General features: G+C 45.5%; 1 protein-coding gene across 6 annotated transcripts in view; it reads left to right on the top strand.

Annotated features, from left to right (window-relative positions):
- The window catches only part of LOC137436828 (kinesin light chain 1), a 93,866-nt gene extending 70,767 nt beyond the window's left edge, over positions 1–23,099 (top strand). For 4 of the 6 annotated variants that reach the window (XM_068130972.2, XM_068130973.2, XM_068130975.2 and 1 more), the window contains 3 exons: positions 5,735–5,856; positions 16,803–16,869; positions 21,238–23,099. In XM_068130972.2, the coding sequence (XP_067987073.1) occupies positions 5,735–5,856; positions 16,803–16,869; positions 21,238–21,336 (288 nt within the window). In that variant the 3' untranslated portion in view covers positions 21,337–23,099. The remainder of the gene's footprint in view (positions 1–5,734; positions 5,857–16,802; positions 16,870–21,237) is intronic. The other 2 variants (XM_078787165.1, XM_068130976.2) reach the window with 1 other exon arrangement.
- Positions 23,100–23,853: the final 754 nt, after the last annotated feature.

Genomic DNA, 23,853 nt, shown 5'->3' with positions numbered 1-23,853 from the left:
ATCCACGAGGGCACCTGCTCGCCGGCATAAGGTCTTATCCGGTCGGCATGGACGATCCGAGGGGGGGCCCGTGGCCCCATTTTGATCTTAATGACCACGTCACAGATTTGCGACAGGACGACTCCTGGGCCTTGCCAGGGGGAGGTGAGTTTTGGGCACCTACCCTTCCGCCTCCGGGGATTAAAGAACCAAATCTTCATCCCCGGAGCGTACTGACTCCCCTGGCTCCGGTCGTCGTACCTGCGCTTCATCTTGGCCCCCGCCAGATGGAGCTGGCGGCGGGCGAAGGCATGGACCCGCTCCATGCCTTCCTCCAGGTGACGTGCGTAACCCTCCCTCGGCGGTGTATCCGTGGTGTCTGGCACGGGACCGCATAGCAAGTCGGCGGGAGCCCGTAACTCCCGCCCATACATAAGCAACGCTGGACTGCATGCGGTGGCCCCATGCTGGCTGGTTCGGTAGGCCAATAACAAGTACGGGAGATGTTCGTCCCAGTCATCCTGACGGGTGGTGGTGAATAATGCCAGTTGTTGGATAAATGTTCGATTGAACCTCTCCACCATCCCGTCAGATTGTGGCCGCAAGGGCGGATGGCCGCCGCGCCCGAACAGTTACCCCGACTAACCCGATTCCTGAACGTTGGCCAAAATCGCGCCACAGATATTCAATAGGGAAAAGACAAAGGCGACACAGATGTGAAGAAGAAGAAGAAGAAGACAAAAAGGTTTTGCAATACGAATATAATTTATTACTATGTACAGGACCAAAGAAACCAAGGAAGAAGGAAAGATAAGAAAATAAAGCAGAAAGAGGGACGGACCAGAAAGACACAGTGAAAATACTAGCTTAACTAAACAGGCTTAACTTATTACCCAGGACAGAACAAACAAAACAAACTCACGTACGCAAAAGGATGGAAGGGCAGGAATCGTTTGGAGGGATGAGCAGTTGGAATCACAGGGCACAGCGAGCAGGTCCACTCCGGGCGGGAAGCGAGGAGCCGGCAGCTCCTTGTATTCGGCTTTACACCGCACACCGGCAGGGTCACTCGCTGCCCCGTCAGGGCTTCACGCGGCTGGTTGAAACGGGGCTGGTTGAAGCGGCTCTTTGTCAGAGGCTTTTCGTATCTCTCACGCAACAACCACCCAAAGGCTTTCCGTATCTCTCACGCAACTCCGGTGCAACTCTCAACTCTCTCCCGGTGGACTGCCAACCCTCTTACGCACCTGGACTCATCTGCCGTATCTCTGGTGTATCCTTTTCCAGCGATCGTCGCACCCTTCTCTCATACCTTCAGCGCGGGTGTGTCACGCCCTCGTCGGTTTTGGTACCGCCCTCCCCCCCCCCCCCCCCCCCCCCCCCGTGCTCTGTTTCGTGACCTTTTATGGCAATCCCACGGGCTTGTCTCCTTATTTGGGCATGGCGCCGACGGCACGCCCCTCGTGGCGAGCCACGGGCTTGTTTCCTTATTTGGGCATGGGGCTGAACAGCCCCGCCATTCGTGGCGCGCCCTGGGCTTGCCTCTCCCTGGCGACCCTGCCCCTCCTGTTCAAACAGAGCATGGAGCTGGCTGGAGCTTGATCCCGCACGGGACATCGGGCTGGACCTCGACGGCCGCCGATGCCACCGATCCTGTCGTGTGCGCGGAGTAATGGGTCGGAGCTGCTTGGTGGAGCCAACGCTGCTGGTGGGGGGTCTGGCTTGACGGGTTCTCTCTCCCTCTCTCACAAACTCCAGGACTCTCTTCAGGCTTGTCTGTCTTCTGATCTCCTCCCTCCTCGACTCTCTCTGGGGGCGTCTTTCTCGGGTTATATAAGCCCCACCCTTGACCCTTTTGCGAACCTCCCCCAAACGTTCTTTCTCCGCCCTCTAAAGCCAACCCCTCGTTCTGGGTTGGTCGGCAAGGGCTGGTTCACTCCTCCCCTCTATGACGAGGTGGAGACACGCCCTTCTTCCCCGACCTTACCTCGTGGCCAATGGTGGTTTTGGGGCGATTCGAGCTAGCCCCAGCCAAAGGGCAGCAATGGCGAACGAAGAAAACCGCCCAAATGCAGTTGGCAATTGCAGCAAACCTGGCAAACCTGGCACTTTGAAGATGCCATGTCGGAGGGATCTACTTTATTTAATGCAGTGCAATGGAGTGTCAATTAATGGAAGACACAGCCTTACAAGGATATAACTACTGAACAGGGATATATGGTGTCCTTCGTGTATGTTTTATGGAATTAACTACGGGAACGCCCTTTGACCTTTATACAACAAGAAATGCAGGAAGGGGGGTGACATTTTACAACAATTCATTACACAACAACAACAAAAACAACATTCTCATATCCACAACAATATATATATATATATGTACATACATACACACACACACACACACACACACACACACACACGGTGAATCAAAAGTAGCGCCCGCGCCCGATTTCTGTTTTTTCGGCTGTCAGATTCTTTCTGGGATGTCATGTTAATAATTGTCTTGCAGATTATTAATTGTCCCCCGTCGCTCAGCGGAGCGAAAGGGGGACTATGGCTTTCCCCTCCGTCCGTGTGTCCGTCCGTGTGTCCGTCCGTCCGTCCGTCCGTGCGGCGTGCGTGCGTGCGTAAGCGAAGGACCGCATTTGAATTTGGTGAATGGGTGCAACCCACGTCAAAATCCAAGATGGCCGCCGCCATGTATGTCTGATGCCATGTATGTCTGAACCTTGTAACCTGCATATCTTGAAAAATAAGCGAAGTACCAACTTCTAATCTGGTATGTGGGTGTATCTGGGCATAAGGACGAACGCTATTGAAAATTGGGGCGCCACGTCAAAATCCAAGATAGCCGCCGCCATGTATGTCTGAACCATGTGAGATTAATATCTTGAAAAATAAGCCAAGTACCAACTTCTAATTTGGTGTGTGGGTGTATCTCGGCATGAGGACGAAAGCTATTGAAAATTGGGTCGCCACGTCAAAATCCAAGATGGCCGCCACCATATATATGTCTGAAACTTGTGAGCGAAATATCTAGAAAAATAAGCGAAGTACCAACGTCTAATCTGGTGTGTGGTTGTATCTAGGCACAAGGAAGAACGCTGTTTAAAATCGGGTCGCCACGTCAAAAGCCAAGATGCCCGCCGCCATGTATGTCTGAACCTTGTGAGCGAAATATCTTGAAAAATAAGCGAAGTACCAACTTCTAATCTGGTGTATGGGTGTATCTAGGCACAAGCAAGAACGCTGTTTAAAATTGGGTCGCCACGTCAAAATCCAAGATGGCCGCCGCCATTATGTCTGATGCCATGTATGTCTGAACCTTGTAACCTGCATATCTTGAAAAATAAGCGAAGTACCAACTTCTAATCTGGTGTGTGGGTGTATCTAGGCATAAGGAAGAACGCTATTGAAAATTGGGTCGCCACGTCAAAATCCAAGATGGCCACCGCCATGTATGTCTGAACCTTGTGAGATGAATATCTTGAAAAATAAGCGAAGTACCAATTTCTAATTTGGTGTGTGGGTGTATCTCGCCTGAAGGAAGAAGGCTATTGCAAATTGGGTCGCCACGTCAAAATCCAAGATGGCCGCCACCATATATATGTCTGAAACTTGTGAGCGAAATATCTCGAAAAATAAGCGAAGTACCAACTTCTAATCTGGTGTGTGGGTGTATCTAGGCATAAGGAAGAACGCTATTGAAAATTGGGTCGCCATGTCAAAATCCAAGATGGCCGCCGCCATGTATGTCCGAACCTTGTGAGATGAATATCTTGAAAAATAAGCGAAGTACCAACTTCTAATTTGGTGTGTGGGTGTATCTCGCCATAAGGAAGAACGCTATTGAAAATTGGGTTGCCACGTCAAAATCCAAGATGGCCGCCACCATATATATGTCTGAACCTTGTGAGCGAAATATCTCAAAAAATAAGCGAAGTACCAACTTCTAATCTGGTGTGTGGGTGTGTCTAGGCACACGGAAGAACGCTGTTTAAAATTGGGTCGCCACGTCAAAATCCAAGATGGCCGCCGCCATGTATGTCTGAATCTTGTGAGAAGAATATCTTGAAAGATAAGCGAAGTACCAACTTCTAATTTGGTGTGTGGGTGTATCTCGGCATAAGGAAGACCGCTATTGTAAAGTGGGTCGCCACGTCAAAATCCAGGACGGCCGCCACCATATATATGTCTGAACCTTGTGAGCGAAATATCTTGAAAAATAAGCGAAGTACCTTCTGGTGTGTGGGTGTATTTAGGCATAAGGAAGAACGCTATTGAAAATTGGGTCACCACGTTAAAATCCAAGATGGCCGCCTCCATGTTTGTCTGACCCTTGTGAGCGAAATATCATATCATAGCATGTTTTCTGCGTGTTCCACTTTGTCAACTCACATCACTTCCCCGACGGGGGACCTAGGCGTAACGCTTGTTTTCTTAGTTTATTTATTTTTGTTTTTGTTTTGCAGGTTATTGCTGAGAGTTTGGAAAGTTACTGAATTTGCACCAAATTGAACCATGAATTACCTTTCAATGAATCAACGCATTGCGGCCGTGAAACATTACTACAAATGTAATGCACAACCAACGATGGCGGCACGCCGTTTGGCACAGGAATTCGATATTAACCCACCCCAGGGAAGAAACATACGATTGATTGTCGAGAAATTTGAAGCAACAGGGTCGGTAGCCACTGCAAAGAAGGCCGGTCGTCCGAAAACGGCAATGAATGTAGCTCAGGCTGAAGAAGCCATCAGGAGACTGGAACAAAGTCCACAAAAGTCAACTCACCGTTTATCTGCAGAGTTGGAAGTGAGCCGATCAAGTGTTATCCGTATCCTTCACCAGAAAAAATGGAAACCTTACATTCCACGCTTACTGCATGCCCTTCATGATGGAGATGACGACCGCCGTCTTCAATTTTGCAAAGAGTTCTTAGCTAAACCTGACGAAGAGGACACAATGCTAGACAACATCTGGTGGTCAGATGAGGCATGTTTTAAGCTTAACGGCACAATTAACAGACACAATTGTGTCTACTGGGCTGCGGAGAACCCAAGAGTGACAGTTGAGAAGGAGGTAAATTTACCTGGCGTGACAGTTTGGGCAGCCATATCTCCATCAGGGATAATTGGACCCTTTTTCTTTGAGGGATCTGTCACTGCAGAAATTTACCTGGAATCATTTAATGAAATAATTTATTTCTACCTTCTTGTACACTGTAATAGATACAAACATATAGACATATAGTAAACATACATATGGATAGATATAATGCAATGGCAAACAATCAACTGACAGAAATATATATATATATATATATATATATATAAACAGAAATCGGGCGCTACTTTTGACTCACCCTGTATATATATATATATATATATATATATATATATATATATATATATATATATATATATATATATATATATATATATATATATATATATATATATATATATATATATATATATATATATATATATATATACATACATACATACATACATACATACATACATACATACATATATATATATATATATATATATATATATATATATATATATATATATATATATAATTATATATATATATATCTATATCTATATCTATATATATGATTGTATTTTCACCTGTGTTCCGAGCACTGGAGCATCAGTTCAGATATAAAACCTCAACAAGCCCCTTTATCAAGTGTAAAGGAATCGGTGTAAACCATTGATGTGCAGGTTTTGTGGTGCAGGATGGCTCTGGAAAGCTTGTGCGGAGCAGTTCTTTTGGGCGCCTTCGCGAGACAATCCTGCGCAGCAGTGAGAAGCTTGTCATGAAGTTGAAGGGGCAGCCGGAGGATCCTCCTAACCCTGGGTACCTTTAAGCACACTGTGAAGCATGATGTCACCCCTTAAGTCCATGTAAAGTCATAAAAGCAGATATTAACTAGAACGATACTCGGTAGAACGCATACCTCCACTAGGCTGAACAGTTTACCTTTTGTATCTCTCCGATAGGCCGCATCTGCCTCCAGACCATTCATCATTGTCACACACCAATATATAATTGGCTTGTTATTGTCACCTACTTATCGACCATGTTTTGTCATAATCCATCCACAACTTTTTGAAATATCATGTTCACAGAGAGACACAGGTGAAAACATAAACTTCTGTCCATGTTCAGTGGCGGAGGTAATTATGGCTTTCGGGGATGTTCAGGTGAAAAAAAAAAACATTCTACACTTCATTAACTTCTATTAATGTGGAACTTGACCTCCAGTTGTTCTGAGTTAATGTTGAAGAAGGCAAGGTGAAGGATCTGCGGACATCTTTTAGTGATTTTATTCTAACTGGATGTCTTGTCTATGGTAGAGGTCTGTGGACTTACTTTGTCCACTTTTATTCCCCAATAAAAATGGTTTTATTACTTTCCACCTCATGTTGGTTCTTGACAAAATTTACTCTGATGAAGCAATCAACTGTGCCGAATGCTCTTAAGCTTTGTGTCACATGTACTTTCACACAAGATACGGAGATTGTCTTGTGACACCCACCAACTTCCTCTCTTTAGCAAGCATGTCCTCTTGACGGATCTTATCGTGCTTGTTTGCAAAGTGTTTTTATTTTCACATTTTTACAGGCTACTACTTTATGGCAGATAAACACAGCTGGTAACCTTGGGGTGCACTCTGGGTACCAGCGATGCAATCTTGTGACATTATTTTTCTCTTCGCAGTCAACGGGGCAATTAAAGATAGATCTTCCCCTGGTACCCTTCCCTTCTCCTGCCACCCCAACATGAGATACCAACCCACTGGGTTGAGATGCCAATTCACATCCTTAAATCAGCTGCTGAATGCTGAACATCAAGCAAGAAAGCAGAATGTACCATTTTTTTAGTCTTTGCTATGATTCAGCCAAAGTTGGAATCAAACAGCTGACCTCCCCAACTCGGTAGACAATCCAACCACAATGTCATAAGAGTCTAGTTTTAATTTTTAATTTTATTGGGCTGTAGCTGTGATAACCAGATCTTCATTCTCTGAAGGATTGATAATCTTGGTTGAAGGTAGTTCATGTGCATGTGCAATGTCGGCCTTACACAGGTCAAAGGCACGTTGGTGAAAAATAGTGTGTTGTTGTAAACTGGTTCCACAGTTGCTACTTGTAGTACAGTCAATATGTGCAGATTTTCCCAAGAATTGTGCCTTTTCTCATAAAATAATGAAACCTGACAGAAAGGTAGATGAAGGTAATTGCCTCTTGATTAGGAACATTTTGAGTTATGGAACCACCATAAATTGCCTCTTAGTGGGCTCTGTGACGACCATTTTTCAAAATCGACCATCAACCCCATGCCGTAGGTGCAGCTTTGTATTAGTTAGCAGCCCTACTTGTACAACATTCGATTAATTATTAATATAGAGTACTATGTAGTTAATTACAGAGTAATACAATAATAGAAAGTTCAGCACAAAGTGTAATAACAACAACAACAACAACATGCATTTTAAGGCCATTTTCCCTGCTAGAGCGGGGGTCAGCCTTGCGGTCCCCATGACAATCTTCTCCATTTTGCCCTATTTTCTGCATCTCTCTTTGTTAACCCCCTTGCCCGCATTTCTTCTTCCACCATCTTTAGCCAAGTCTTTCTCGGTCTTCCCCGTCCTCCACTTCCTTCTACATTCATTTCCATCACTCTTCTCAACCAGTCACTTTCATCCTTCCTCAACACATGACCAAACCATCTCAACCTGTTCCTCTTCACAGCATCAATCACAGGCTGTATTCCCATCATCTTTCGCAATTCATCATTTGTCTTCCTCTCTAAACAATACTCCGCACATCCACCGAACCATTCGCATTTCCACCGTTTCCAGCCTTCGTTGCTGCTCTACATTCATGACCCATGTCTCGCTCCCATAAATCATAACACTTCTCACACATGCAGCATACACCTTTCCCTTCAGGTTCAACGACACTCCCCTCCTCATCAGCACGCCACTCAGTTCCCGAAACTTCTTCCATGCACATCTCACACGAGCAACCGTTGCCGAGTCTGATCCACCTTCTCCATTCAGCATGTCTCCGAGGAAGCAAAATGTTTTCACACCTTCCAGCTTCACGCCGTCTCCAAGATCCAACTCAACATTTCCTCCATCTGCAGCTCCCTCTGTGCACACCTTACATTTGAATGTAGCTGCCACACTGGTTAATGACCCTCTCAGACCGCTACATTTTTGATGAACCCACTCAGCGCACATTGTGCAATGTGCATTGAATGGAGTTCATTCCGACACCCTTCCTGCACACAGCACATGGCCACTTCCCAGTTCTTTCCACCTCACCACATGCTTTACCACTTGCCATCATCTTCGTCTTTCCTATATTCACCTTCAGACCTTTTCTCTCCATACATTCCTTCCACTTGTTCATCTTTTCCTTCAGTCCATCCATACTTTCAGCAATCAACACCAGATCATCTGCATACAACAACTCCCACGGTAAACCCTCCTTTACATTCTGAGCCAGCACCTCCATCACAGCTACAAATAGTAGTGGACTTAGTACCGACACCTGATGCACTCCCACCTTCACCTCAAACTCACCACTGTTCCCGTCCTTCGTCCTTACAGCTGTGCACGCTCTTTTGTACATTGCCATCACTACTCTGATCAACCATTCCTCCACTTCTAACTTCCTCAATGCCAATGTCAATACTTCGCGTGGAACCCTATCGAATGCTTTCTCCAGATCAACAAACCCAAGAAACAACTTCTTCCTCTTCTCCATGTACTTCTCCTGCAACTGCCTCACAATAAAGAGCGTGTCTGTCGTTCCTCTTCCTGGCATAAATCCAAACTGCATTTCGTCGATCTTCACCTTCTTCCTTATCCTCCTCTCCAACACCCTTTCCAATACCTTCATTCCATGCTCCAATAACTTTATCGCTCGGTACGAGCCACACTCCAGAGGGTCACCTTTACCCTTGTATAGAGGGACGAGGGTACTCAGTTCCCAATCCACTGGAATGCGGCCTTCTTTCACCACCAGATTACAGATCTCTGTCATTCTCTTCACACCCCAACTTCCTGCTGCCTTCAACATATCTCCCACAACTCCCGTCGGCCCTCCCACTTTTCTACTCTTCATTGCTTTTATCGCTTCCTCAACTTCCTTCTCAGTTATCTTCTCTGCCGGTCCTAAAACTGGGTTACTCTCTATGTTGCCATCCCATTCATTCTCTGTATTCAACAGTATTTCCATATATCTCTTCCATCTTCCTTTAATTCCATCTGGGTCCACAACGATTTGTCCCACTTCATCCTTCAAGCAACTCACCCCCATCACATCACACCTCTCTTTTGCTATCTGCTTTGCAATTTTGAATACCGCTCTCTGCCCCTCTTCCGAATCCAAGCGTTCTCCGAACATTTTCCTACATGCCTCCTGCGCCTTTGCTACCTCTTTCTTTGCAGCCTTCTTGGCTGCCTTATAACTTTCATGCTCTGCTTTTTCTGCTCCCGTACCCTTCGCCTTCTACCACTACTTGAACTTCTTCCTCTTCTCGTCAATCCTCTTTCCAACTTCATCATCCCACCACCATGTTTACGAGTGCCTCGGTGGTCCTTTTGTCCATCCACATACCTCACCAACGGCTCCCAACAGACTATCTTTAATTGACATCCAACCACGTTCAAGCTCAACCACATCATCCTCTTCCCTACTCAGCCTCTCTTTTAATGCCTCTCTTACTGTCACCTCTTTCAACCTCCACACCTTCATTCTCGGTTGGTACTTCACCCGCCGAGCTCTCCTCGCACCTTTCACCCTTATGTCGCAGATAACCAAGTGGTGCTGTGAAACAGCCTCCTCCCCCGGGATCACCTTTGTGTCCCGGAGGTGCCCCCTATCTCGCCTACGCACCATCAGGTAGTCAACGGTTGTCGTCGACCCACCTGACATGTATGTAACAAGCTTATTATCCTCTTTCTGGAACTGAGTATTACAAATCAACAAATCAGCTCCATCAGCAAACTCCAAAATCCTTTCACCTTCTCCATTTCTCACACCATATCCATAACGCCCATGAACTACACAAAGTGTAATATACAGTATAAATAAGCGATCTGCCATGCGCAAGACAAAAAGGGTATTCTCACGTTCCACGTGTTCAAGCCGATCTCTCTGTTTCTGGGAGTTACGTCAGAGTGCAGATGGCGCGGACCTTAAACGAGCCTGTATCCTGAGAGTTAATAAATGTACAACAATCGATTGTTGTCTGTCGAGTTAGCTCACACAGTATGTGAAGCATTCTCCTTCGTTTCCACTGACAAGCAATAGTTTTCTCCGACACTGTTGACGGAAGTTGTGATCATCAACCATGCCTTCCTCGTCACATCATTCGTTAGGGTGTTGGTAAATTTATTCCTCATGAGCTTTTATATGATCTTCTGCCACCCGATACAGCATATGTATTCCGTTCAGTTACAGTATAATTTGCATTCCTCTTTCGAGTATGACTGACTTCACCCACCATGACTGTTTTTGCAAGCGGACGAGACAGTGCAATGCATTGTGGGATACCATATGTCAATCAAAACTTCAACCACGCCTTACCCAGCCCTTATCTGGTGGATAGCTAATCTACCCGAATCCAGCCTTTAAACAACCATAGATTATCCATAGGTTAGGTATCCATCGGATAAGAAGTTTTAACACAGGATAGCTCTTGTATAGGGGTTAAATTATCCGAGTTTCTAGTAGCCTGGAACGTTGTTAAAACAATTATTGATGACCTCCATCCCGCTTTCACAGACCATTCATGATGAAAGAAGTACCTATACGAGACAGGCATCTTGTTGGTTTGCCAATGCTTTATTTGGATATAAATATTTGAACACTACATATCATGTATATTTAATAGCGTCCTAATAATCGTCCTAATAATCAATAATCAAGCGTCATAATAATCAATCATGACAGCAATTAAGCGTGTGCTGCGAACCAGTAGAAAACAACGATGTTCATTCATGATCATGGCAAAATAATGCAGTGTCAGCACACGCTATATGATGACACTGCAGGTACGAGCCGACCCTTACATGCTCTTCTGTCGCCAGACACAGAATATATCCCATTTGGTGGGCCTAAAATTTGCCTTCCTCTTTCTAGTTAGAATCTTTTTCAGCTGCCATGATGGCTTTGCAAGCAGATGAGACAGTGCAATGCATTGTGGGATTCCATCTTCCAATTATTGTTTATCCACACCTTATCCAGCCCTTATCCAGTGTATAGCTATCGTCCCCTTATCAACCATAGTTTATCCTTTGGATAGTTAAACTTCGGATAAGAATTTGAACCACAGGATAGCTCCGATCCAGAGGTTAAATAATAATCGGAGTTTCTCGCAACCAGGCACAGGCCCATGAACAAAACAATGCTGCTGTTAAGAGTGACTGCAGGACTATTGGTCTGACACAGAAACCAGAGGCTCTATGTCATTGGATGGTTGCGGACCTGAAATGGCAAGTGTAATTACAGGGTTTGAAGTGTCTGTTGATGAGCGTTAGAAGAAATAAAAGTGGAGTCATAAAAGCCTCACACCTTTCACCCTCACACCTTTCTCACACCTCACAGTTGATGAGCCTCACACCTTTCACCCTTATGTCGCAGACAACAAGTGGTGCTGTGAAACAGCCTCCTCCCCCGGGATCACCTTTGTGTCCCGGAGGTGCCCCCTATCTCGCCTACGCACCAGCAGGTAGTCAACGGTTGTCGTCGACCCACCTGACGTGTATATGTAACAAGCTTATTATCCTCTTTCTGGAACTGAGTATTACAAATCAACAAATCAGCTCCGTCAGCAAACTCCAAAATCCTTTCACCTTCTCCATTTCTCACACCATATCCGTAACCCCCTGAACTCCCTCAAAACCATCCATACTCCTTCCCACATGTCCATTTAGGTCTCCTCTTCCCACAACAACTTCCTCATCTTTCATGTTTTCCATCAGCTTCTCTATCGCACACCAGAACTTGTCCTTCTCTTCATCGCTCCGACCAACCTGCGGAGCATATCCCGAGATGACGTTCACCAAGAGCTTTCCAATCATCATTTTCACCATCATCAACCTATCACTCACTCTAGTCACACTCACCACACTGTCTACAAACTCCTCAGAAAACAGGACACCAACACCATTCACGCCAACCGGGCACCCTTGCCACACAAACTTGTATTTCTGTCCCTGCCTACCCTTCACTATTCTCACACCACTTCCCTTCCATCTCATCTCCTGCACACAACATATGTCCACTCTTCTTCTGACCAATACTTCCACCACTTCTCCTGATCTCCCTGTCATTGTCGCTACATTCCATGTCCCAAATCTCATGACGTTTCGACGTCATAAATGGAGTGATTCCCACCCTTGCTTCGATCGGGTTCCCCACCTTGATTTTTGACGAGAGCGGCTGAGGACCCCCACGAGGTACTTCGGGCTGTACCCTGCCCATATGTAATTGTAATTGTCAGGGTTCCCTTTTTGAGGCAATGTTTTATGGCCGGATGCCCTTCCTGACGCCAACCCTTTTGGTCACCTCATACGACACGCAGGGATACGGTGTACCTCTTCTAAACCGGGGTACACACCGGGAAAGAGCTAAAGAGCTAAGGTGCCACACACACAAACGGCAAACACGCAATATGTTAAAGGATATGGGGTCCTCAGTTGGGGAGGCACAAACAGCAACTCTCGACTTGACACTCCACTCTCTCTGCCTATACTCTGTCACAACTCTCATCCTTTTCTCCACTCTGTACTGTGCACTGTACTGTGTCTCCACTCTGAGTCCTTTACTCATGGCGTGGCACTGTTCTATGACGTGACAGGCCGCCCGTGCCGGGCGGCATCACTCGAACAATGATGCGCAGCCCTTTATCCCTTTCCCCACGACCATTCCCCACTCCCTCGAGAGTCCTTCACTCGTGGCATGGCACTGTTCTATCACGTGACGGGCCGCCCGTGCCGGGCTGCGTCACGTGGGCTGGGCGGTGCCCGCGGCATCACTCAAACAATGATGTGCAGCCTTTCAGGCTGCCAATAGCATTGCACTCTGGGTCCCCATGATGGTCAGTGCCACGCCAGACTCCTTGCACACAGGGTGTGAACTGCGAGGGTGGTTGGTGGTTATCGACCCGCACACAGGGTGTGAACTGCGAGGGTGGTTGATGGTTATCGACCCATGCATAGACCCCTGACACATCCAATTACATTCCTTCACTTACCTTGCCTGGGCTTTGCCTGGTTATAAAGAGAGGACACCTATAAATGACACTTTCCTGCCTAGGCGTTACTGTGAACTACAATGTCTCTCACGGCATATGTCGAAACAGGACAACTTCACTCTAACAGGTCTCTGCTTACAGAAAATGATCTACACTGCGCAAACACATGGACCACGCTAACTTGATATCTTAGCTAGTACACACCTCCTTCAATCCAACTGTCCAACAACAACAAAAAAGTAGTACGACAAACACCCAGCATACATCAGGACTTTAAAACCAGCTCTGTTGGCATAGATTATGGCTAACATAAGATGACAATTTTACTTTATGTTCATCTTTATCCATGTTACCCATTATCAAGTATTTGATAATGATTTGATAAGTTTCAAAAACTCTCTTCCTCACTCGCCCTGCACTGCACTCTCTCCACCTCACCCCCAGGAATACCTCTGGCTACGGCTTCCCCTTCGCTCCCACCTCTTGTTCATATGTGTGTTGTACCGTCCACCAAACAGTGATGACTCCATCTACATCTCGCTGTCTGATGATATGGACCAACTTCTATCTACTCATCCCAACTCTCTCTTCCTCATATGTGGTGATTTCAACTGTCATCATGCCAGTTGGCTGGGTGTGGGTACCTCTCTCACCAGCCATGGCTCCTCAGCAAAGGACTTCTGTGACTCACTGGGACTGACACAATCTGTCAATTTCCCGACCCGGATCTCAGTCAACGGAACATCTTCTCTTCTGGACTTGGTTATGACTAACTTCCCTGAAAATGTCTGCTGCTCTTCTTCTGCTCCGATCGGATCATCTGATCATGTCCTTGTTAAAGTGGACATCTCTCTGACCATCCTCAGGGAGCCTGCTCAGCGTCGACGAGTCTGGCATTTCACTCAGGCCAACTGGCACGGTCTTCAAGCAGCCATCAATCATCTGGACTGGTCTCCCATCTCTACCACCTCTGACATCAACTCATCCTGGGAATTCTTCCAAAGTAAATTGCTCTCTCTCATGCACAGATTTATCCCATCTCGTCTTCAGTTGTCATACCCTTCCTCCCGTCCATGGTACACGGAATCTTGTGGTGAGGCTGTTGCCCAGAAACAACTTGCCTTCGTCTCCTGGAAAGCAAATCCAACGGAAGGAAATCTCATTTCCTTTCACAAAGCCCGAAACAAGTGTGTGTCCACTCTCAGGAGAGCCAGGAAACAATATCTCTCCGTTCTCAAGACCGAACTCTCTTATCTGTCTCCCTCTTCCAAATCCTGGTGGCGTCTGGTCAAATCCGTTTCTGGTGTTTGTTCCCCCTCCATCCCCTCCCTTACCTCAAACGGCTACACAGCTGACTCCGCACGTGAAAAAGCTGAATGCCTCAACTCTGTGTTTGCCTCTAAATCTTGTGTCCCAAACCCATCCCTCTCTGTACCCACCATACCCAGTCGTACCCTGCTGCTCCTGGACTCCGTGTCCTTTCCTCCTGACAAGGTGGAAAGGTTTCTGTCAACCCTCGACTCTGATTCTGCAACTGGACCCGACGGCATCAGCCCACGGGTCCTAAAATCCTGCTCTGCTGCTCTATCTCACCCTCTCTCTGTTCTCTTCACCCTCTCTTTTGCTCAAGGTCAACTGCCATCTGCTTGGAAATCAGCCAACATCACCGCTTTGCACAAAAAAGGTGCAAAAACAGATCCTAGCAACTACAGACCAATCAGCCTTCTCCCAATTATCAGCAAAGTCATGGAATCCATCATTGCTTCGGATATGAAATCTTTCCTCTTCTCCAATGGCTTGATCTCTGATCATCAATTTGGTTTCAGACCAGGTCACTCTACTCTGGACATGCTGCTTCTGCTGTCTCAACAATGGATGGAGGTCCTCAATGCCAAACAGGAAATTAGAGCTGTCTCCCTCGACATATCACGTGCCTTCGACACGGTCTGGCACCCCGCTCTGCTCACCAAACTCTCCTCCTTTGGTATCCATGGAAATCTCCACGCATGGCTGGCGGACTTCCTCTCTAGTCGTCGTCAACGTGTGGCCCTGAATGGGTTTCTCTCATCTCCTCTTCCTGTTCAGGCTGGAGTTCCCCAAGGCAGTGTTCTGGGCCCCGTGCTTTTTCTGGTCTTCATCAATGATCTCTCTGACTCTCTCGAAAATCCTCTCTATCTCTTTGCTGATGACTCCACTCTCTGCCGCTCCATTCCTCTTCCCTCAGATCGGCAGTCTGCTGCCTCCTCACTCTCTGAAGACCTGGACAAAATCACAGACTGGTCAAACAAGTGGAACATGTCTTTCAATCCTGACAAATCTCACACTCTTACTATGTCTCTCCGAAAAGATCGACTGGACAACCCTCCCATCTACTTTCTCAACAATCCTCTCCAAGAAGTTCTGTCGCTCAAGATTTTGGGTCTCACTATCTGCCATGATCTTTCTTGGGAAAACCACATTTCCAAGCTGGCCTCCAAAGCCAGTCGCCGACTAGGCATCCTCCGTCGTGCAAAGTCCTTCCTCGGCACACCTGAGCTCCTCACCACATACAAGGCTTTCATCCGCAGCTCAATGGAATACTGTTCTCCCCTATGGGCCGGTGCTCCTGCCTCACACCTAGCTCGGCTTCACACTGTTGAAACCAAAGCTTTCAGAATTATTGGAATCTCCCGCGATGAAGCTATCTCTGAGGGCCTTTCACTCACTCACCGCAGGCAGGTAGGTGGTCTTTCTGTCTTCTACCGACTCCTCTCCGGCCTTGCACCCCCAGCTCTCTCTGTGCTCTGTCCCCCAAATATTCCTACAGGTCGCACAAGATCTGCCAGCAACCCTCTGATGGTTAAACTGCCGAAATCTCGGCTCTCTGCTCACCTTCACTCTTTCATTCCTCTTTTCTCCCGCCTCTGGAACAAACTCCCTCACTCCCTTCAATCCCACTCCTCCCTCCAGTTCTTTAAAACAGCTGTTCACCACCATCTCTTATCTTCCCCCATCCAAAACCTTGATCTTTTCTACCCCTGCTAATTCACCCCAGATCCACCTTGTTTGAAATTCCAACTTCTTTCCTGGAAGTCCTGGCAGTGTCCATATGTTTTATACCTCTCCCACCGCCCCCTTCCCACGCCCCCCCCCCCCCCAAAGCCCTCGCCCTCTCTCAGATCTCTCGATGTCTCCATGTCTCTCGGTCCCTGCTCTCAAATGTTGTGTTTGTGTCCTTTCCCCTCTCTCCCCATCTTGTCTACCGCTCCCTATGTTATATGTTTTATGTGTCGGTTTGTCTTTCTGTGTGATTAATGTTCGCTCTCTCACGAGCCTCGATCTTGTATACAAAAAAAATAATAATAATAATAATAATAAAAAAAAAAAAAAAAAAAGTATAACCTTTGCTTGATATGCATTACTAGATACCTAGCTCTACGCATTACTAATTACTAAATCATCGATCCCCTTTGCCTTGTGAGCATTGAGCCACTGATTACTGGCTTAACCAAGCGTACTAACACGATGATCTGTGTTCTTATTCGCAGCATGAAGCGTGCAAGTTCCCTGAATGTTTTGACTGGAAGCGACCGGCCCTGGGATGACCCTATTCAGGTAAAGCAGACGTGTACCGTTTAGGGCTGACTGGAGTACCGCTGCCAATGTAGTTAGTGTGATGGGGTTGCGGATATCTTGTTCTGGAGTGTGTCGTCAAATACAAGCCTCATTTATCTGCACAGCATGTATTGCACGACACCTCACATTTGGTTCCTACTGCGAGTGAATTTTGGTGAACCATAATTTCAATAATATTGTTAATATTACAAGTTTTGGGTAGGATGGCGTAGAGGTACCCTGTGCATTATTGACTTCTGGTTCTTCCGGTTCCGGTTCCTTGAGCTTGGTCGTGCCAATTTTTGTCTCTGCTGATTTCCTCAAAGATAAGTTCTTCTGGTCGTTTGTTGATTTTTCCTGTTTAATTTGCTGTCTCTGTGTTTATTGTATACTTCTAGTTTGGTTTTGTTTTAAAATTTGTGCCAATTTGTGATTATTTGTCAGACTTTTGGCACCAGGTTTTTGAGGCCTACATTTTCCTAGTTCGAGTCCACGATCATTTTTTTAATTGTCTTTTCTTCCTACTAACCTGTCTTTTCTGATTTTCTCCCCAAATCCATCATTTCCTCTTCAAATCCTCCCAATTATAACCCCTGTTTAGTGTTTTAAGAGAGAAAAAAACCAATTCCTTATTACCTCCATACCTTTCACCTCCCCCGATTTTCCCCGATTTCCTCTCCGCCCCTCCTCAATTTTTGCCATTTCACCTCTGTATTCCCACTCTGATCGCGAAGGTATTCACCATACAGCTCAACGTTCTTTTCCTCAACGTTTTGCCTTACCCTTCTTCTACCCAATGTTCAAAAATAAAAGGTAATTGGTCCCACCATACCAACCAACAGCTTATATGCACCTCCATGACTTACCCAGATGGTCTTAACGGTGCCTTTCAAAATGTTTAAACTTCCTCTTCCGCTTCCTCTCGTGTTGAATTTTATATTATATTACAATTCACTCTTCTTCCTCTTCAAAAGTCTGCTTCCACTCCGCTCACACCTTTTGTTTATATGTGTTGTACCGTCCACCAAACAGTGATGACTCCATTTACATCTCGCTCTCTGACAACATGGACCAACTTCTATCCACTCATCCAAACTCTCTCTTCGTCATATGTGGTGATTTCAATTGTCATCATGCCAGTTGGCTGGGTGTGGGTACCTCTCTCACCTGTCATTGCACCTCAGCAAAGGACTTCTGCTACTCAAAGGACTGACACAATCTGTCAACTTCCCGACCGGATCTCAGTCAACGATACATCATCTCTTCTGGATTTGGTTATGATTAACTTTGACAAAATCTCCACGAACACCGTTCATCCACCTTGCATGCAAATGAGAATGCAAACACAGATACTCTTTGTGAGTTTGTACAACGACACAATCTTATCTATGCTAAAATCGTTTTTAGGAAATCAGGATGTCACCTTGTCACTCTTTTGGATGTAAGGCGGAGACAAAATCAAAATCCAACCAACAAATACCACCGCCAGGCTGGCTCAGTCCGACCACATCCTGATCAGACATCGAGAACATTATCACATCTCAAATTGTGATACAGTGATAACTTTGTGGTTCAAGACTGATCATAAACTACTACATTGCACTGTGAGGCCAATTGTTCAAACATCTAAATTTAAGCCAAGGTGATATTTTTGATTGCTGCACAAACGGGGCAATCGGCAACGATTCTCGAAAGCGTTTTAACGCATCACTGCAGAACCTGACTCTGCCGGAAGATGTCATGGGCCCATCATACAAGGACATATCGTCGGCCATTCAAGCAGCTGCTGAACAGACCATCTCGCTTAAGAAGAAAGTTAAGAATGCCACAGTGTTTTGGGATGAGGATCCTAAAGTCACACAGGCAGGACACGATGTGAGAACCTCCATCGTTTGGGGAGAGACAAAGAAGCAGATGCAGCTAATCTTAGCCTTGCCACAGCGTACATGGAGAGACAGAAAGCGGCTGTTGACGAGGCCATCAGGTCGGTCTCATCAGCCTCACGTGAAGCTAAAGGACACGCCGTGTGGAGCGCTATCAATGTGCTCACTGGCCCAAGGAGTTGTAATGCACTAAACCTTGTCTGAAGACACACCATTGGAACGCATGAATGATATAAAAGACTTATTTTGTGGAATTGTCAATGCACCACCACCTCCTGAGATACATTTTACGATCCCTGGAGACATCAGACTACCATCTCCTGGTGACTTCAATCACACTGCAATCACACTTGAAGAAGTGCTTAAGATCGTTCATGATAGCCCAGGTGAAATGTGAAATTCCAGTTGAAGTCCTTCGAATTCCTTCAGTTGCTGGAAGAATGGTTTAAATCATGAACAATGCTTCGAAAGGAATGGATCCCCCTGATGAGTGGAGAACAGCACAAATTGTGAGAATCCCAAAGAAACTGGGTGTGACAAAGATGGAGGAGCATTGCGGAATATCGCTGATGTCTTGTGCAGCAAAATTATACAATAAATAATAAATGCTGCTGAAATACATACCACCAGTGCTAGACTCGTACATTCCGCCTGAGCAGAATGGATTCCAATCCTGTCGAGGCACAGTGCAGCAGATCTTGTTACTGCGCAGTCGTAGAAGAAACACGAATCCATCAGACTTTTTTTTTTTTTTTGTATACTGAATCGAGGCTCGTGAAAGAGCTAACATTTATTTCACAAACAAATCAACCAGACAAACAAAATATATAAAAAGAAGGAGCGGAAGACAAGATGGGGAGAGAAGGGGAAGCACACAAACATAACATTTGAGAGCAGGGAGATGTGTGGGAGGGAGAGGGCTTGGGGGAGGAGGCGTGGGAAAGGGGGGGTGCGGGGGTGGGAAAAGTATAAAACACAAGGACACCAAGGACTTCCCGGACAGAAGTTGGTATTTCAAAAAAGTGGATTTGGGGTGAAATTAGCGGGGGTAGAAAAGATCAAGGTTTTGGATGAGGGAAGATAAGAGATGGTGGTGAACAGCTGTTTTAAAGACCTGGAGGGTGGAGTGGGATTGAAGAGAGTGAGGGAGTTTATTCCAGAGGCGGGAGAAAAGAGGAGTGAAGGTGAGCAGAGAGTCTTGATTTTGGCAGTTTAACCATAAGAGGGTTGCAGGCAGATCTTGTGCGACCTGTAGGAATATTTGGGGGACAGAGCCCAGAGAGAGCTGGCCAGAGAGGAGTCGGTAGAAGACGGAAAGAACACCAACCTGCCTGTGGTGAGTGAGTGAAAGGCCCTTGGAGTTAGCTTCATCGTGGGAGATTCCAATGATTCTGAATGCTTTGGTTTCAACAGCGTGAAGACGAGCTAGGTGTCAGGCAGGAGCACCAGCCCAGAGGGGAGAGCAGTATTCCATTGACTGATTTCGTGGTGAATTTTGTTTATTTCCACAAAGCTTTCGATCGTGTGTCAAGAGCACGCATGCCAACGATCCGAAGTTTGTATAATGTTCCTCAAGCTCTCATCAAAGACATCATTCCTTTGTACCATAACACTAAATCTGCTGTCATTACACCAGATAGGCACAATCTCCGAGGTACTTCAGGGAGATACTTTAGCTCCTTTTCTCTTTGTCCTTCTCCTTGATTGGGTGCTTCACATCACCATCCCAACTGAGGATGGTTTTCAGCTGTGCAGAAGAATGAGCAGTTGCCACCAAAAGAAGAGATTGTCAGTTCTTGGATATGCGGACAACTTAGCCCTTCTTTCATCCTCAGCTGCTGGTAGGTAACACATGTTCACACCTGGTGCAAGCAGCGGCCAAAGTCAGACTGCATATCAACACTACCAAGACAGAGGTACTGACTATCCCGTTGGGCCTGGATATACAAATCACCAATAGCAATGTTCGAAGCTCGATATATTATTCGATCTGACAGGTATTGTATTCAACCAATCCAACAGGTGTTGACCTGTTGTTCCACACAGCGGTCGTGTAATGGTCAAGGACGCACCAGGATTTATCTTGATAGGCTCTTGTCGGATTGTGACGCTCCTGGTCAAATCTCAGCAATACAGCATCTCAGAAGATTGGCCAATAATAGAGTTATCTGACGTCCCTACTTGAATGCTTTACGTAATCATAATTATTTATTACTTGTGCTTTTAAATTTTTTGGGGAAAGCAGGAGTTCTGGGATGGTGGAGGAGGGGTGATGTAAGTTTTTGATACAGGTTCACAGAACATATTTGAGAATGCTAAATAGGATCATATCAATGATCTGATCTAACATTAAAAAAGATCTTTTTGTGAACAATATTGCAAAATATATGGCAAATGTTTGTCATTTAAAAGCTAATCTTCTCTCAAATGGAGAATTTCAATGACTGTTTCAGGTTTTTACAAATGCCTGTTTTCTTTTCTGCAGAGAGGAGGAGGAACCACACCAAGGTTAAGTCCTTACAGAGGGAGCAGCAGCAGCCAAACTGACCTCTCCCAACGACCTCTGTCTCGAGACCATTCATAAACCAGGGTTGTGAGGCAAATAATTTGTAGTGGGAATGGGAATTAAACAACGGGATGAACATATATTACAATTCGATTCAAATACACACTAAGTTGTCGGAAGCTAGGAGGATGCAGTCGGGACTGGTTGTGGTGGGTGGAGGATCTACAACAAACTAGATGCGTGATTTGTAACAAAGATCATTAACAGTAATAATTGGAGCCTGATTGTGCAATAATCAAACTGGATATTTAGGATCGTTTTCTTGGAAATGCAACACTACGAGACCGTTTCCACACACAAAACCAAGTAAGACGTCGTAAAACCTATAGAGCCGGAAGTTAAGTGCTGTTCTCATGTGATTTAATGTTGTATATTACTGCTGTGCAGAAATGTACGAAAGCAAAACTTACATCAACTGCTCACAAAATGAGAGTGTGTACAATGCTCAGATTATTTTTGTACAATCATCCTATTTTGCTTACTAATCCTTCAGGCCTGGCACAGCCTCACATTTTACTGATTATGTAATTGCATTATTCTGAACCTGTATCTTTTAGTGGGTGTACAGAACGTGACCAATTGGTGTGAAACTCCTATCTGTACGTGCCCAAGTGAGTGGAAATTAGTTTATTTTTTGCTCCTTCTAGAAGAGCCGAGTTATCGCCATCACCCTGGCCAAAATTCTAAAGTCCTGTTCTAACCTACACGGGGCACTGCATCAGCAGCACTGCTGCCACGTGCTGCACGCAAAAGGATGGCACCCGGTAATTTTACACCCTACTGTTTTGATCGAGTTTGATGCCATATCCATATACAGGTACATAAACTGGCAGAGCAAAACAAACGGAGCATCTACCATTGCTGAAACATCCACAATTGTTGAAGTTAAATGTCACACAAAGTGCACGCCATTTTGCTCAAACTGCTGGCCGAGGACACTTTCAAAATGTACGGTACGTAAGGGCCTGGCCCAATAATAGACTCCGCCAGAAAGGCTGCACATTGTCCGTAGTGGGATACAAAGATGGCGCATGGCGCATGGCACTGGATTCTGAAATCGTCTCGACGTCACAATTGCCACAGATGCCTTTTTTGCTGATGCATTGCCAGCTATGTTGTCCCATGTAATGTCGGTGTGGTTAAACGTGTGCATACGTGTTTAAGTTTGAACAGTTCCGATTACTCATTGTACTTTTAAATATGTTCGCATCTTTTAATGGAAATTCAATGTTTATGTTTTATGCCCCCTCCCCCTTCCTTTCTAAGCAGGAGGACACAAAAAGTTTTGTGGAGCATGTTTGATGCAAGTAATTTATGGGGGGCTGAGAGGTGTGGTAAAGGGTGGTAAATGGGGTAGTAAAAGCTAATAATGATTATTATTTGTTGCTTGTGCACTGGTGAAAGCTCTTTGTTTCTACCTCTCCTAATGCTTGTTTCTACCTTTTGTTGTTTTAATTTGAAATCTTTATTTAATGTGCGTCGTTTTTATGGTTATTATTCTCATTTGGCATAGGGCTTATGGCAATCTTCCAGTCTCATGAACAATGGTCTTGATTTCATGGCTAATCGTAAGCCGAGGGAAGTGAAGTGAGTGGTTCATTCGCTCGTTTCGACTTTTGCACTTTGTGATTTTTATTCATCGATAAGAGGTTCTTTATAATTTGTAGCACTTTTCATTGTGGGATTGTAAGCAATGGAAAAATTCTTCTCTCATGGAAATGTCTTGTCCCTCTGCTGAGATTGTATATTTGGTGATGGTGAAATACATGTAAATTTATGGACTTCTCGTAATCGTTGTTCTCTACATTTAGCAACATCCTACAGAATACATTGTGAACAGGAGTGATCGAGGCTGTGGTCTGTTGCCTTATACACCACCCAGGTACAATTTTCTTTGGCCGTTTGAAAAAAATTTACAATTTTCCCGTAGGTTTGGATTAATTTGAAGCAACATTTACTTAATAATTTTCTCTCTCTGAGGAGCGTGTCTGTCTTTCAGAGTGGGACAGATAGACAGACAGACAGATGGCATGAGCCTATTATATATCGATTTTTATGACACTTTAAGTTATTACTCTCTCTCATGCACAGATTTATCCCATCTCGTCTTCAGTTGTCATACCCTTCCTCCCGTCCATGGTACATGGAATCTTGTGGTGAGGCTATTGCCCAGAAACGACTTGCTTTCGTCTCCTGGAAAGCAAATCCAATGGAAGGAAATCTCATTTCCTTTCACAAAGCCCGAAACAAGTGTGTGTCCACCCTCAGGAGAGCCAGGAAACTATCTCTCCGTTCTCAGGACCGAACTCTCTTATCTTTCTCCCTCTTCCAAATCCTGGTGGCGTCTGGTCAAATCTGTTTCTGGTGTTTGTTCCCCCTCCATCCCCTCCCTCACCTCAAACGGCTACACGGCTGACTCCGCACGTGAAAAAGCTGAATGCCTCAACTCTGTGTTTGCCTCTAAATCTTGTGTCCCAAACCCATCCCTCTCTGTACCCACTGTACCCAGTCGTACCCAGCTGCTCCTGGACTCTG

Source organism: Myxine glutinosa, chromosome 11 (assembly GCF_964187855.1).
Source record: "Myxine glutinosa chromosome 11, kmMyxGlut1.1, whole genome shotgun sequence".
NCBI classification, from domain to species: Eukaryota; Metazoa; Chordata; class Myxini; order Myxiniformes; family Myxinidae; genus Myxine; species Myxine glutinosa.
The sequence above is the reverse complement of the archived record's forward strand: the minus strand, read 5'-3'. Positions and strand labels throughout refer to the sequence as shown.